Below are 16556 nucleotides of genomic sequence, written 5' to 3' on the forward strand. Positions count from 1 at the left end.
GTATTGACCTTGCCTTTAGAGTAAGGGTTAAGTTTTTAGAACATTTTAAATCTGAACAATCTTTGTTGTCAAATGGGCACAAACATAACAAATCACTCAATTGGATTCAATAAAGAAATTTGCTGTCAAACATTTGGTTATGTCCTTGATGAGACAAATTAAGAGGTGCAGAAAAAAAGTTGGCTAAAAGCCCAAAATTCCTATACTTACCCACACCCATTGCTCCTTTTTTGAATCACTCTCCAGAATGTCCATTAACTTGTGAACAACACCCTTGCTGTCAATTAGCTTAATATAGATGGTGACATTGACCCTGACTTTGCAATGGTGATTACTATGTGGTTCCGTAACCTCATCTCTCAATTAAAACCCTTTTTGTGTACTGTTCTCTCCAGCCTACCTAAAGTTTCTCTGAATTTATTCTCCCTCCTTTCCTCCTTGATCTCTGCATTAAGAAGCTTGTCATCTGTAGTTTGAATCTGTATCTCAGATCCCTTTGCCTTTTCTCTTCTGAAACCACTCATCATCTTTCCTCCCTAAATCTTTCCTATAACATAACCTCTCCTATTCATCTAAGTTAATCCTAAAGTATGACACCTATCTTTGCTTGGTTAAGCCCAAGGGGTTGAAATCTGAGCATACCTAGCACAAAATTAGTTTATCCATCCATCACCAGAGCTGACTGGACTGTAAATGCATTATCAGGCCTTGTTCCTCCCTGCTAGAGGTCACTAATCCAAGATCAACTTGGTTTCTTTTCCCAAAGAGCAGCTGACCCCTTAAACAGCATTCATCTACTCTCTCCAAACCTGTTGACTTCTTTCCCTCTAAATTTAGACTTTATGTTCAATTATCTTTATTGCTTTTCCCCTTTTCCGCTCCTTGCACATTGAATTTCCCTAAGTGCTGCCATAGCCTCTCTCCTAAAAGAACCTAGTTCTTCCACTATGTTATTGCCAGTAAGCTCTATTATAACAGTATTTACAATATTCATTACGTCATACTTGGAATTTATTTTTGTGCTCGGTAAGGTGAGGGATGTTTTGCAATTTTATTACTCGGTTGCAGCGTCAATTACCATAGGTAATTAATTGTGCAAAATGGGGAAAAAGAAAATGCTTCTTCTATTCCTCATCAACAAAAGCTGAATTGCACAATGGGGTTTCTGGAAAAAGCTCAGCCGGCCTGGCTGCATCTCTGAAGAGAAGTCAGAGTTAACATTTCGGGTCTGGTGACCCTTCCTCAGAACGTTAACGTAGGATTACTATCATCAAATAACATTTTTCCATTTTTTTTTAAACTCCCATTCTTTTTCAAAGTTAGATTCAAAAGTTTCCAACAGTTTAGTTATAATTGACTGCAACAGCTTAATATGATTCATTATCAGGTTGAGTGATCTGTCAGATTTGTGCACTTAGTTCAACATTTGTTTGTGCCCATCTGCTTCCTGATTTTGTAGCCTTGCAATTTTAGCTCACATCTGTCATGGAGGTGAATAATTCATTTTATATTTTTGATTTTCAAAAATATACTTAGTAAATAGAACGTATTTTCATTCTCAACTGTAATTTCATTCTTTACAGTTCCATTGAACAATGTGCACTGATAATACTGTCAATATATTCATAGTAGAATAAAAGATGCACAAGGTGTAATGTACCACTTAACAGAGGATCTTGTTCAGTGAGGTTTTCCAACCTTAAAAGAATAATGGAATGGAAATTTCTTATGACCTATTTTGATAGCCATAGCCCATGGCAGCCAAAAATGGCAAAGATTGTTCAATAATTACTCTTTGCAACTAATTAAATAATTTGCACAGCACAGTGTGCATATTTTACATTGTTGCAAATTCGGCTTTTGTCCCTCAAGACAAACATATACAATTAAATGAAAAGATTGCTGGAAGTAAAGTTTGCAAAGGATTTTGAGTTTTGTTCAAGAGTTGAATGCAGTGTTTTTAAATACCTACTTTAAAATATCAGTTTCTGTCATATAGCCTTATTCAGGCTGCAATTATTTAACACAAGTATATAGCAGAATTACAGATTATCTACTGATATTTATCATTCATTTCGAACTTGTAAAACTGCAGAACAGTCACAAATATGCTCACGTTATACTGCAAATATATCTACTTCGGATTTTAGAGAATTTTGCAGTCTATTGACAATTTTTGATGAGAAATATGTGTATTATTCACCTTTTTAATTAAACTACATACAAATGACTATTATGGTGTCATTTAATTCTGAAACTTAATTCCTTCAAATGTAGTCTTTAATGTATATTTTATATAGTAATTTGAATAATCGCACTTTATAAAGTTTAGAGCACAGGTTTACAGAAAGCAGTCAAATTAGAAAGTTCCAGGATGATTAGAAAAAAGCTTTGTTCTGAAAAAGGAGGAATTTGTTTGGTCTATTCACATAGATGATGAGGTAACCGTGGGGAAGTTCTATGCCACCTTCCTGATACAGGACTACTTTAGGAAATTCAAGCGACGTAAGGAACAAGGCTTGGTAGGAAAGCAACCCAGAAAGAATACTACAGTTGCTCTTCAGGTGAGATCAATTTGGCAATTTGTAAAGTATGTTTTTAAAGTGACTGTAAGGTGATTGTTTGAAAAGCATACAAAATGCACTTAGTTAAAGCTTTGGATTTTAATTATTAAAAGTCGTTAAATTTTGCAGTGTGATAGCAGTGTACGTACACTGTACATTATCAAAAATTCTCATTGCTACTTTAAGCAAAGGTTATAACCTATTTAAAAAGGTTAACTTTTCCTCTGAAGTTTCCAACATACTTATCAAATTTTCTGTACTACTGTACCACTGCATAATTTCAAGAGTATGTTTTGTATGAATGCGCTAATGTAATAAATTATTATATTATTGTTGATATAAAATATGAAGCCTGTTGCATCATCCTGCATTCTCTGCAAAAGACAAACCTAATGTGAAGGTCGGATTAGTGAGATGCATGTAGCCTTTTCGATTTTTCACCGCAGCTTTTATATATGCTCACGGCTGATTCATCTTCATGTGAAGACTGTATACCCCTTTCTAATGCATCTCCAGCCATTATTTTGCACGCCATACAAATAGAAATGAATTACACTGCACTGGCAACAAATAGGAAAATAGCAAAACATCAGGCTTTATGAAGCCAGAACGTGGAATTTAAATATGCATTTTGAATGGAATGTGCTTGCTTGCATTGTTGCTGCCTTGGTCAACTTTAACTATTATCCATATCTATGCTTGGAAACTTAAGTAACCTTGGGTATTGCAAAGCAAATGACTATTTAGCAATTTATAATAACTAGGGTTGCATTATGAGTCTAACACTGAGAACTAAATTAGGTAGAAAATGATAACGCACAAATCATATTTATCACAAACTGGTTTATGCAGATTTAAAAATAGTTGCCTTCTTTAGCTCAATAGTCTGCAGGAGACATATGAACTAAACTTCTTGTTTTTGATGTTAGCATGTGTGTATTTCTTTGTCTGACAGGTGGCCTTAATCTATTTAAATTAGTTTGTTGATCCCTAAAATGGCAAAGAAATATTCTGAGAGTTTAATTGTTTTTGTAACTAATAACACAAGCAGAACAGTTCAAATGACTGCAATTGCGATTCCTCAATTCAGTCCATTACCTGATCAACTATAATTATGCAATAAGTCTAATATAAAAGTTTGTTGTTCTTTTTGACACTTCTTGCAGTATTATGCTATCTGTCTCAATCTTATTAAATTCTGTTTCATGTGGATATTTATACAACCCAAATACAATGCTTTCAAATGAAAGGGTGCATATTGAGATTATTTAGTAGAAGACGTTAACAAGAAATTATTGCTTAATTTTGGAATGGAAATTAATACAGCAGTCAGTTTTAGTAAAATAAAGATGATTAGCTTGCTACTAGTCTTGAAAACTACTGTGGCAAAATGTTACTCCATCTATTATCTGTAAAGTAAAGGGGGAAAAGGCCAAATTTTGGAGACATATATGACTTCATAAATAATGTTTAGCAGCACGCAACTTAAGGCATTGCTTATTTTATGACTTTAGATATTTTTTAATATTCCAAATGTGTTTTATCTTGTCAGCATAGCTGTGATAGAGTTAACATTGCAGGTAGTTGTTTATGGTCGCATAATGGATAAAACAAATTGTTAGAATAATAAAACATTTTATTTCAATCTCTACTAGCTGGTGAGCTGATAAATATAACAATTAGCAACTTAGTCTGAACAAAGAATGTTTTATTTAGCATAACAGTAATACACCATTCTGCAAAAATTTGGGTGCATGTATAATTTATTTTCCAAATCTACTGAAATATATAATTTATTACTTAATTTATGTAACCTATCATAAGTATTTATTATAATCTTCGAAAATAGGAGTCTCTTCTGGAGAAGTGGTGGTGTCTTTACCTTTTGGGGCAGAAGGCCTAGGTGCAAGTCCCACCGGCTCCAGACGTGTGACGTAGCATGTCTGAACAGGTTGTTTAAAAATCTCTAAACCTTGAAATGGCAATCCAAGCTGGACCTTCATGTTGAAGATGCAAATGTAACGCTGCACTTGCACTGATGAACACAGTACATAAAGGAATGAAAAATTCTTGATGTTTAAACTTAGTTATTTTGCATAGGACCGTTGAGAGTATACAAAACAGTTTTGTTACTCTTAATGTCTTAAAACGGAGAGCAGTAGCACTTGAAACAAAATGCATGAATTTCACCAGTTGAACAAATAACAGACGTTTCAAAGATCACATTCAGAAAAGGAAGAGGAGTGATTGAGCTATGACCACACAAATCTCAAAACATTTTAGACTTAACATTCATGGAAAAAATGTCAACACAACTAGTCATGCCAATACAAATTTTAATTAATAGCTAGTTATTTACATATTTGCCTAAGGTTATATTTTGAAATTTGACAATTTCAACTTTAAACTCCCACGGAGTCAGGAAGTATTTCAGTGAAAACTGCAAGAGCTTGGAAGTTGGACCTCATTGCACCCATTTTGCAGGTGTAAAACTAGTACAGTGAGGCTCAATCTCAGTTAAAATAAACATTTTTCAGTGGTCATTTGTGAATCTGAAACAGGCATTTAGTTTCTTACGCTCTGAAATGAGGGAAATATTACCTGTTTTAGGCCAGATTTCTGAAACATGACTGCAATGTGCAGATAGGCATTACATCTGTACCTTGGAATGATGAAGTAGCCACTGTGCCCTTTGCAGCAACAATTAAAGGGGAATTACTTTAAAAAGAGAGTAGCATCGGCTTGAGTCCGTGTTCGTCCCTGCTCCACAGATTCCCCGAGGGATCTATTGACTGGCAATTGGTCATTCCCCAATTCCATGTCCATCCCTAAACACTCCCCATCTTTCTTCAGTGATTATTCTCTGCTATCCCTGAAATAACTTAGAAGAGGCCAGTGTCTCGTCACCAGGTTTCCCATTGCTTTACATATGGAAAGTGCTTAATACTGACTCGGCTCCCTCAGAGCCAGCTCTCAAAGTGAACAGAACCTCTGATTCTTCTGTTTATGTCTGTCAGCCAGGGCTCCCTGATTGTATCAGATTAATAGACCAATCAGGGAACTCATATTCTGTGAGGTCCACCTAGCTAACCTCGTGACAATCACTACAATCCTCATCCTAATCAGACGTTAGTACAACAGGCAGCCTGAAATTTGAACAAATGGAAAGATGGGCTGCATTTTGGGTACAGCAAAATTACTCTCATTATGTTTCGTGGTCAGAGGCTCAGTATTAGACCAGTTCCAGGTCTCCACATAGCATTGTGGCTAGCTACCTCATCACTTTGCACATGATACAAGGCTGATATAATTTTCATTTTGAGAATTTCTGGTGTACATCTGCATGGTTCAGTGACTGAAGCTGTGCACTAGTGAATTTCAAACTTCCATATGCTGGTATACTTTCCTTTTTGAATAGTAGCGAAAACTGGCATCTTCTTATAGCATTAGTCAAGGTGACACAAGTGGTTTAGAAATTTTTAGTTTGCAGTTCTTCTAGGCCAGGCATTTGAAAGGAAGGGATGCAGGTCTGCCTTATAAAATTTGGATTATATAAACAGATCCTAATAACAGAGCCTATTCTGCTCTCATATGTTTGTAAAATTGGTATATTTTGATTCTAGGAAACACCACAGATTGAAATGTGCACAGCACAAACAGATAGATGCACATTATTCACATTGGTGTGAGTTTGTCTCCAGTTGAATGTTTCACCTGAGGTGGCAATATTCATGTTATCTCCCACAATAGAAAGAACTCTGTGCAGTATCATGATATTGAAGAATTCAGCAGGCGTTTATTGCAACAAATAATTATGTACAATGTTACATTCCTCAGGTGCATAAGTGACTAGGCTAAACTTATGCTATTATGTTATGACAGAACAGTATGGTTCCAGACGAGTGTCATACTTTACAAAAACTGAAAGAATTGCGGATGCAGTTCTGAGGAAGGGTCACCAGACCCAAAATGTTAACGCTGATTTTTTTCTTCACAGAGTCTGCCAGACCTGCTGAGCTTTTCCAGCAACTTCTGTTTTTGTTTTGAGTGTCATAATTCAACTGATCTGAGGTAAAATGAACTATCTTTATACCCTCAAGTTACATGCTGTTGCACAATAATGATATTATGAGCATATTTCTTAAAGGCATACTAAGATGAGACAAAACACAACCCATGTGGCCTTTAATGTGTACGTAAATATTCTGCTGATCTGTACCGCAACATTTCAAATCCTGGGCTACCAGTCCAGGCAATGTGTACTTCTGATCAGGACAACTCACTTATGGAATAAAATGTGATTTCTTTTTCTTCTGGGCTATTCTACAGCCTTAACATATTATCTGTTCGCCACTGGAAAATACGTCAAACTCCACAGATGAGAATTTAACATACAACTACTGCCTTTAACATTTTCCAAATCCAAGTCAACAAGTGCTGTGGTATTCAAGTGAGACTAGAGAGGGCAATGGTTAAGGGTCTAAACAAGACAATGGTTTATTATGCAAGTATGCACAAAGGGAACACAGTTTGTGAAGAGACTGCCTCCTGGCTTATACTTAATTTTATACATGGAGGGTCCTTGACACATAAATGTTTATACATTTTATAATTGTGTTGTGTACCCTGGCATCCTAAGTTTCATATGACTGCAGTATCTGAAATAACTGCAGTAATTTGTAATTCAATGCAAAACTAGTCAAGTCTCACATCGATACATTCCGCAGTGGTCGCATTTTTGTAACACTAATCAGTTCTCCCATGTTGTACATTTCACAATCATCATGCCACCTTGTGTCTGAAAAAAGTTGTCCTCTCTATCTGTTTACGGTGATGATTTTTTTACAGTGTTATGAGTTTTCTCCCTACATGCATCAAAGTGATCAGGTCCCCTTTGGTCTTGGTTTCAAATTGGGGATGTCTCGATCCTTTTTGATGCCTGCAGCTCTGTGTCAACTCTGTTGTATGGTTGGCTGTTAATTTCTGCATGTATGTTTTTCCTTTCGGTCTTCCTTTTGGGTTCTTAGCTGTGTCAAAGGAAGCCAAATCCATCCCAATTCTTAATGGCCAGTTGGTAGTTGGAGTTGCAGATTCCAATGGATTTGTGCTGCTTATCTGCCTGAACCCCTTCAGATATTGCTTTCTCTCAGCTTGTTCAGAGATATTATTGCACACCTGTGGAGCAGGTTGGACTTGAAACTGGGCCACTACACTACAACAGGGCCCAACATATTATTCATTTTTAATTTTTTTAAAAATTTAACCTATTTTTTAAATCAACCTGTTCAGAGATGTTATTACACACCTCTGGAGCAGCTAGGTCTTGAACACAGGCCTCTCAATCCAGGAATAGAGACATTACCACTGTGCTACAAGAGGGCTCAAGATATTATTGATTTTTTAAAAATTAATCTATTCTTCTGATTAACCTATTCAGAGATGTTATTACGCACCTCGAACTGATGTACTTGAATCTGGGCTTCTTGGTCCAGGGGTAAGGCCACAACCACTGCGCCACAAGAGGGCCCAAGATATTGTTAAACTTTTAATTTTTCTTATTTAACCTATTTTTCTAAAATCTAATCAACCCATTATGTTATCACACACTTCCAGAGCAGGAGGAACTTGAACCTAGGCCTCCTTGTCCAGGGGTAGGGGTGCTACCACTGCACCACAAGAGCCCTGAAGATATTTTTGAATAGGTGACTCAGCAGTTCAGCTGTGTTACTAGTCCATGTGCTCATGCATATTTAATAGGTATTGCATTTTCTCTCACTCAGGCTACAAACACAGAACAGATCACCCAAAATGTGAGCATGCAAGCCAATGTTCACATTGGTTGGACAATTTGACAGCTAATAATTTGAATAGTATTTAATCCAACACCAGTAACCGCATACAACAATAACCGGGATTATAATGCCTAACCTAGAGTGGACAATACTGATGCTAGATTTTACAAGACAGTTTGCGTGTAAAGGAAGCTTTCATTGCTGCACATTGCAACTTCAGGCACTGCTCTTTCCCATTCCCAACTGCCATGAGCTGCTACTTAGGCATACTAGTTTGTTAACTGTGATGTTTAGCATTCCACACTCCTTATGGCTTGAATTGCTTGAATTCAGATAGAATAAGCCTTGTTGCGTACCCTGGTCAGTTGACTTAGTTCATTGCATAATCATAGATATACCAGACATACCAGCAATACTTCAGTTTCCATAGTCCTCTAAAGAGTGAGCATAACAGACAATGTTGTCACCATTAGTATTTTTTGTGCTTTCATACTTCTTGATCTGTATTTAGTGATTCCACTGTGGTGACCAGAATTTTGTAAGGTCCTCACCAACAAAGTGTAAAGCCTAGTTTTGCAAGTAGGACCTAACTGTTCTATGATCCCCTTAAATTGTTGTAACTGTGATAATGACTGGTGAACTTTGTCTTGGATTACTCCAACTTTCTCTTGCCGCTGTGAGGCTCCAAATTATAATTTTGTGTTGTATCTGACTGCTCACTAAGGCAGTTTATATTCTTGTTTGCTGTGGGCAATACTGTGTACTATGCATACCTACTATCCATATATACATTGATTCATTTTCCTTCCCCTTTACTGATTTGGCTAATACTACAAATTATATTACCTGGTTTAAACTACCTTTCAAATCATTATCTGATGCTTAGGGTAGTCAGTTTGTTTAGAGTGTACAAAGTTTGGCCACACACAGCAATCACTTCGTAACAGCATCTGTGGGTCTCGGGTTCCTGGGGCTACTATGCTGGTTGGGAGTTAGCCACATTTGAATTGCTGTAGCTCTAACTTTGTATGAAGTTTGGAATTTATAAATGCATAGACCTTTATGCATGGTTGTAACAATGTGTTTTATGCTTTAAAGGCACACTATCACTCTTACTCAGTAATTCGGATCTTTAAATCTAGGCAATTTTTCTAAAACTCATATCTTAACTACAGGATTTTAGATTAGTTGTTTGTTTCAAAGTTCTAATTAGAAACCTCTAAAATTGAAACAAATCCTCCATGGTCTTTTGAGAACTATGGCAAGAACAAGAATCCTCAAATCCTGAAACTTTGCAACGTGTTTTTAACCGCAAAATCCATCCAATCCAACACAGAATTAATTTAACTTCATTTAACCTAAATCATAAGATAATATTTTAAACAAACACCATGCACATGAGAAAAAAAACTCTTTGTTTTGCACTTAAGGAGAAAAGAATACCATATGCTTTTAAGGGAAAGGAAATGGAAGGAAATGAGTAATGACATGTGAACAGCAAGCTGCTTCAGAATCACATACAGAATAAATGACAAGGGATTTAAAACCACTTTAAAATGACATAGACATTGGCGAGCAAACCCCCGCAATGACATGGACTGTTTGTTCAGTCTGTCTCTTTGTCTTTCACTCCAGAACTGAACAAAGAAATTGTTTCAGTGCAGTTTTGCGGATTGAACAGCAGCCTCTCACAGTCCGTCTCCAATGAGTTTTCTGAATGAGTTGATAGTGTTCATTTTTCTGAAGCCCTTAACCCTTGAACCCAAGTCTTCATCTCATTCCAATACCAAATGGCTACACGTTTCCTTGTGATGGTCACTCTTAGCCTGATAGGCCAACAGCCAGATTGTTTTAATTTGCTTGCCTTTACTTCTGTGTTCATCCATTTCCCTGCCTCACCGACAGGGTGTCTAAAGTCTGTACACCCAAGATTCACCTAGTTCCACCCAAGACATTCCACTACCACCAAACAAACCAAGTTGGAAAGCAATGCTTTCTAATATCTTAAGTTTTCATTTTATCCTAGTTTCTTCTGGCTGCTGCATCTTTTAACTTGTATCAATTTAATACATACATTCACATGTACAAATCACTAACTTCTGAACACAGAGACGAAACATAAACATGGATGTACACACAAAAAAACTAGTTTTTCTTCATTTGTCTCTTCAACAGTATTCTTGACTACTGTGGTATTTCTAATATAATTTTCTTAACTTTTCCCTGATTCCTATTTCAGATTGTTTTTGCCACTGATTCTGTTTGATTTGGTATTGATTCTAGACTTGGTTTCTCAGTCCCAAATATTAATTATAACTATTCTCATATCTTCTTTGGCCCTTTGCCGGGCATTCCACAAGATGTTTTGGTTCTCCAGTGGGTCCCCATGATTCCAACCCCTTCCTTTGATTTTTTTTTGATTATCCATCAGAAATGTTGTTACCTTTAGTCAGGAGCTCAAAGATATCATTTTCAGACATGTCACTATTCTCAGTAATCGCCTTCTTAAATGGCTACTCCTTCTCCTTACAGCCATCTAACTTCCCCTGCCCAGCTGTGATTCTCTCTCAATGTCTTCTCACACAATGGCTCTTGATCGACACCTTCACCTGGTAATTCTAGCCTATCAATACTGGTTAAGAGTTAATCTACCTGGTGGCTCTTTGGCTCTGTGCATTATCCTTTGTCTTGTTCCATTCTATCACCTCCAAGTTTGATCTTTGTGCAACTGCCAGACTACACCCTAACTTTGGAAGGTAAATAAAGGTACTCACTTGTTTGGTGTGACTGATTTCTCGCCACTCAAAGATTATCATGCTGACTATGTCAATTGGAGCCTTACAGCATGGAAACAGACCCTCCATGCTGACCAACCTTCCCAAATTAAATTAATCCCTCTTCTCTGCCTTTGGCCTGTATCTCTGTAAACCTTTCCCATTCATGTACCTGTCCAAATTTCTTTTAATTGTTGTAACTGTACCTGTATCTACCAATTCTTCTTCTAGTTCGTTCCAAAAATGAACCACCCTCTCTGTGAAAAAGTTGCTCCTCTGGTCCGTTTTAAATCCTTTTCCTCTCACCTCCTCAGCATGAACTCCTAGATCTTGGAATATGCCAGTCTGTATCACTAGATCAAGGACAAATCTTTGCGCTGGCATAGCAACATGTTTTGAACAAATCAAAGAGTGTTTTTCACCAAGTTGATGGTCCTTTGAATACAGACAATGTTTGTTTCAGTGTACATTCCTGAGAACAAAGCTGCTCAGACAAACTGGACAAAAACCACTGCATCTCTCTTCTTTATAATGGCACATTTCAAAAAGAGATGTATGATGGTCCCTTTACCACTGCTGTTCTGAGGTCAGCATGTGGTGGCACAGAGTGCCCAGGGGTGCATGAATAATTGACAAGAGTACCTCTGTCACCACTTGTTTTGGTTCTTGTTTGAAAGTTGTAGCTTTGACATATTCTGCAAGATGACTTCGATAGTCTGCTTAGGGAACCATCTGACAGGAACCACCATCTCCTTTTTCTGACCGCTGCCTGATGGACTTGTGGTCAAAGATGTTTCTCTAAAAGGTTTTTTCCAGAAAGTGATACAGTGAAGTACAGCTACTTGGAACATTATACAAGTGAGCACAAAAGGACACAGCTTGTGAAGTCACTGTCTTCCTGATTGTTGTTCATTTCACACATTTATATATTTTACAAACATGTTGCCTAGTCAGGCATCCTAATTATCATACAGATTGCTGGTTACACGAAATGATTACAGTACTTTGTAATTCTTTGCAAACCTAGATGTCTCGGGTCGACACATTCTACATTCTAATTTGTAAGATAATCAGTTCAAGTTGCACATTCCGAAATAATTATGTCTCTTTATATTTCAGAACAGTTCGCTACTCCATCTGTTTACAGTAATTATTTCTTTCCAACATTATACAAGTTTCTGTCCTAATATGCATCAAGTGGTCAGTTTCTCTTTGCAATTATAAATAGGTCTCCGTTTCAAATTAGTTATGTCTCAACTGATTTCAGCACCCGCAGCCACATGCCATCCCTTTTGCAAAGTTGGCTGTGAATTTTCTGCATTTTTTTTCTTTTAAATTGCAAATACTTTTGCATTTAAACAGTTTCATTTCTCAAAAATGGGAACTAAGGATTCAATGTTTGAAAAAAAACTTCAGGAAAAAACTCAAATTTTTGCAATTAGTATTACTTCTGAATTCATCTTTCTTTTTGTGTTTTTCAATTGATTCATTGGCTTATTATTCTGAGAAGATATCCAACAGTGAATGTGATTTTGATAAAGATACTGTTGGAAAGAAAATCGTCAGAAATTGCTAGAACAAAATCGTTTTATTTCAAGTGAGAGCTACAGTTATACAGAACGTAGTCCATTTTCATAGTAACTGTCAAGCATGTTATCATCATTTGAATACTACCTTTAGTTTTAAGCAAATTAGATATTTCTGGATACTAGTGTAATTAGATTAGTAACAAAGTATACTAGACTTGAAACAGAAACAGCATTTCTACATTCCTCACATTTAATAAGGTGCTGTTTCTGTTGACTCTTACTTTGAACAGCCTGGAATGATCTGATCAGGATTGCCATTATCCGGCAGGAAGGCTTTCATGTGCCCTATTTCAGCATCGGGTTGCATTGTGAACAAATGATTGAGCCCTGTTTACAAAGTTGCTGATGAGGCTAACCTTATAGTGTGTGAAAATGTAGGAATCGCAACATGTATGCTGACATGTGTACGTGATATGTAAATTTGCTGTAGACCGTAGTAGAGAATCTCTTTGACCAAGTTCTCAACCATGACATTGAGGAAAGGGAGCTCATTTGACTGCTCCATTTCAAACATGAGCACTGGATGGAGCCCATTAAGACACGTAAGGAAATTCTTACCTGCAGCTGCAGATTAAAATATGGTGAACGTATCATCTACATATTGGCAAGACTAAGGAGATTAGGTATCATTTCATCAAAGGCATATTTCTCATGGAATCCAGCAATTACAAGGACTGGGTCTAGGGGACGTCCCATGACAACACCATCTATTTGAGTATACATGGTGTCATTGAACCTGACCTCAACTGGACAAGTTCATAAGTTCAGTGAATGCTGATTCACAGAATAGTAGCAGGTCAAGATTACCAAGACACAGTGCTGCACTTCACCAGGATGTTTTGAATAGGCTAGCAATGTCAAATGAGCACATAGACGCGTAGGTACATAAGAACGGGAGTAGGCCATTCAGCTCCTGGTGCCTGTTTAACCATTTAATGAAACCATGGCTGATCTGTGGACTAACTCCGTATACCTGCCTTTAGCCCATATTCCTTAATACCTTCACTTAACAAAAAAATTCTTTTTCAGATTTAACATTAACAACTGATCCAGCATCTACTGCTGTTTGTGGAAGAGAGTTCCAAACGTCTACTACCCTTTGTGTTTAGAAATGCTTCCTGACATCTCTCCTGAATGGTCTTGCCCTAATTCTCAGACTATGAATCCCCAAGTAGAGGAAATAGTACATCTTTCTCTACCCTGGTTTTTCTTCTTAATATCTTGAAGACTTCAATCAAATTCATATTGTGAAAACATGCCTAATTTGTATAATCTCTTCTCATAATCTAATTCCTGAACTCCAAGCATCTTTCTTCTAAACTTACATTGTACTCTTCACACCGCGTCCCCCCCCCCCCCCATACCCCACACCCCCGCCCAACCCCAAGGCCAGTATATTCTTCCTAAGATGTGGTGGCCAGATCTGCTGACACTACTTAAAGTGGGGTGTAATAAGGGTTTTGGATAATTGTGGCATTACGTCTGCATCCTTTTACTCCAGTCCTGTAGACATTAAGGCCGGCATCCCCTATTAGCTTTCTTCATTATTTGCTGCACCTGTTCATGTTGGACACTGGGGAGTGTTATCGAACAGAGAGATCTTGGACTTTTTTTCTCCTGGAGCATACAAGGTGACCTAGTATATAAAATCATGACGGGCGTAGCTAAGGTGAATAGCCAAGATCTTTTCCCCAGGGTAGGGGAGTCCAAAGCTAGATGGCATATTTTTCAGGTGAGAGGAGAAAGATTTAAAAGGTACTGAGGGGCAACTTTTCACAGAGAGGGTGGTACATATATGGAATGATCTGCCAGAGGAAGTGGTAGATGCAGGTACAGTTGCAACATTTAAAAGTTGATTGGATAGGTACATGAATAGGAAAGGTTCAGAGGGATATGGGCCAAATGCAGGAAAATGGGTCTAGTTTTAGTTTGGGAAACCTGGTTGGCATGGATGAGTTGGACTGAGTGGTTTGTTCTTGTGCTGTATGGCTCTATACTGTTTTAAAGATCAATACACCTGAACCCCCAAATCTTTGGATATCCACTGTATGTAATTTCATACCATCTATAAAGGACCCTGATCAATACTTTCTCTGTTTAAAATGGATAACCGCACACTTTTATTTATTCGCTCGTGGGATGTGGTCATCATTGGCTGGCCAGCATTTATCACCCATCCGTAGTTGCCCTTGAGAAGGTAGTGGTGAGCTGCCTCCTTACGTCGCTGCAGTCCACATACTGTAGATAAACCAACAATGTTATTAGCGAGGGAATTCCGGGATTTTGACCCAGAAACAGTGAAGGAAAGGAGATATATTTCCAAGTCAGGATGGTGAGAGGCTTGGAAAGGAGCTTGTGGGTAGTGATGTTCCCATGTATCTGCTACCTTTGTGCTTCTAGATGGAAGTAGTGATGGGTTTGTAAAGTGCTGTCTAAAGATCTTTGGCAGTGCATCTTATAGATAGTACACCCTGCTGCTACTGAGCGTCAGTGCTGGAGAGAGTAGATGCTTGTTGATGTGATGCCAATCAAGCCGAATACTTTGTTCTGGATGGCCTCAAGCTTCTTGAATTTTCTTGGAGCTGCCCTCATCCAGGCAAGTGGGGAGTATTCCATTGCATTCCTTTCTTGTGCCTTGTAGATGGTTGACAGACTTTGACGAGTTAGGAAGTGACATACTTGCTATAATATTCCTAGCCTCTGACCTGCTCTTGCAGCCACTGTATTCATTTGGAGAGTCCAGTTCAGTTTCTGGTCACTTAACTCCGGGAAGTTGACAGTGGGTAATTCAGTTATGGTAATGCCATTAAATGTCAGGGGACAGTGGTTAGATTTTCCCTTGTCGGAGATGGTTATTGCCTGGCATTTGTGTGGTGAAAATGTTACTTGCCATTTGTCAGCCCAAGCCTGGATATTGTCTAGGTCTTGTTGCATTTGAACATGAACTGCTTCAGTATCTAAGGAGTTGTGAATGGTGCTGAATATTATGCAATCATTGGCAAATATTCCCCCCACCTCTGACCTTATGATGGAGGGAAGGTCATTGATGAAGCAGCTGAAGATGGTTGGGCCAAGCACACGACAGTGAATATCTCCTGCAGAGATGTCCTGGAGCTGAGATGACTGATCTCTAAGAATGGCAACCTTGGCTTTCATAATGGCAGGATTTAAAGACAGGAACAGGGATGTCTTGCTGTGATTGGTCTCAACAGGCACGGTGGCTCAGTGGTTAGCACTGCTGCCTCACAGCACCAGGGCCTGGGTTTGATTCCACCCTCAGCCAACTGTCTGTGTGGAGTTTGCACACAGGAAGAGGGTACTGAGTTGGATGATCAGCCATGACCATATTGAATTGTGGAGCAGGCTTGAAGGGCCAAACAGCTGACTCATATTTTCTATATTTCCATGACATTAAAGTCATAGTCACAGAGTCATATGGCATGGAAACAGACCCTTTGGTCCACCCAGTCTATGCTGAACGTAATCCCAAACTAAACTAGTCCCACCTGCCTGCACCCGGCCCATCTCCCTCCAAACCTTTCCTATTCATGTATCATGTCTTTTAAACGTTGTAATTGTACCTGCATCCATGACTTCCTCAGGAAGTTCATTTCCGCACAAATTGTAAGCAATTTGCCTCTTTCTTTTTTAAATCTCTCTCCTCTCACCTTAAAAATGTGCCCCCTAGCCTTGAAGTTCCCCATCCTACGGCACAGAAAACTATGCCTGTGATTATTTTATAAACTTCTATCAGATTGCCTCTTAACCTCCTACGCTCCAGTGAAAAAAATCCCAGCCTAGCTAGAGATAGTAAGAACTGCCAATGCTGGAGTCAGA

The 16556-nt window shown here is 38.1% G+C and overlaps 1 protein-coding gene across 1 annotated transcript in view; it reads left to right on the top strand.

Annotated features, from left to right (window-relative positions):
- The window catches only part of cacna1da (calcium channel, voltage-dependent, L type, alpha 1D subunit, a), a 504619-nt gene that overhangs the window by 401923 nt on the left and 86140 nt on the right, over nt 1-16556 (top strand). The window contains exon 41 of the mRNA XM_048606392.1: nt 2434-2564. Within this exon, the coding sequence (XP_048462349.1) occupies nt 2434-2564 (131 nt within the window). The remainder of the gene's footprint in view (nt 1-2433; nt 2565-16556) is intronic.

The sequence above is a fragment of the Rhincodon typus genome, chromosome 16 (assembly GCF_021869965.1).
Source record: "Rhincodon typus isolate 14 chromosome 16, sRhiTyp1.1, whole genome shotgun sequence".
Classification (NCBI taxonomy): Eukaryota; Metazoa; Chordata; class Chondrichthyes; order Orectolobiformes; family Rhincodontidae; genus Rhincodon; species Rhincodon typus.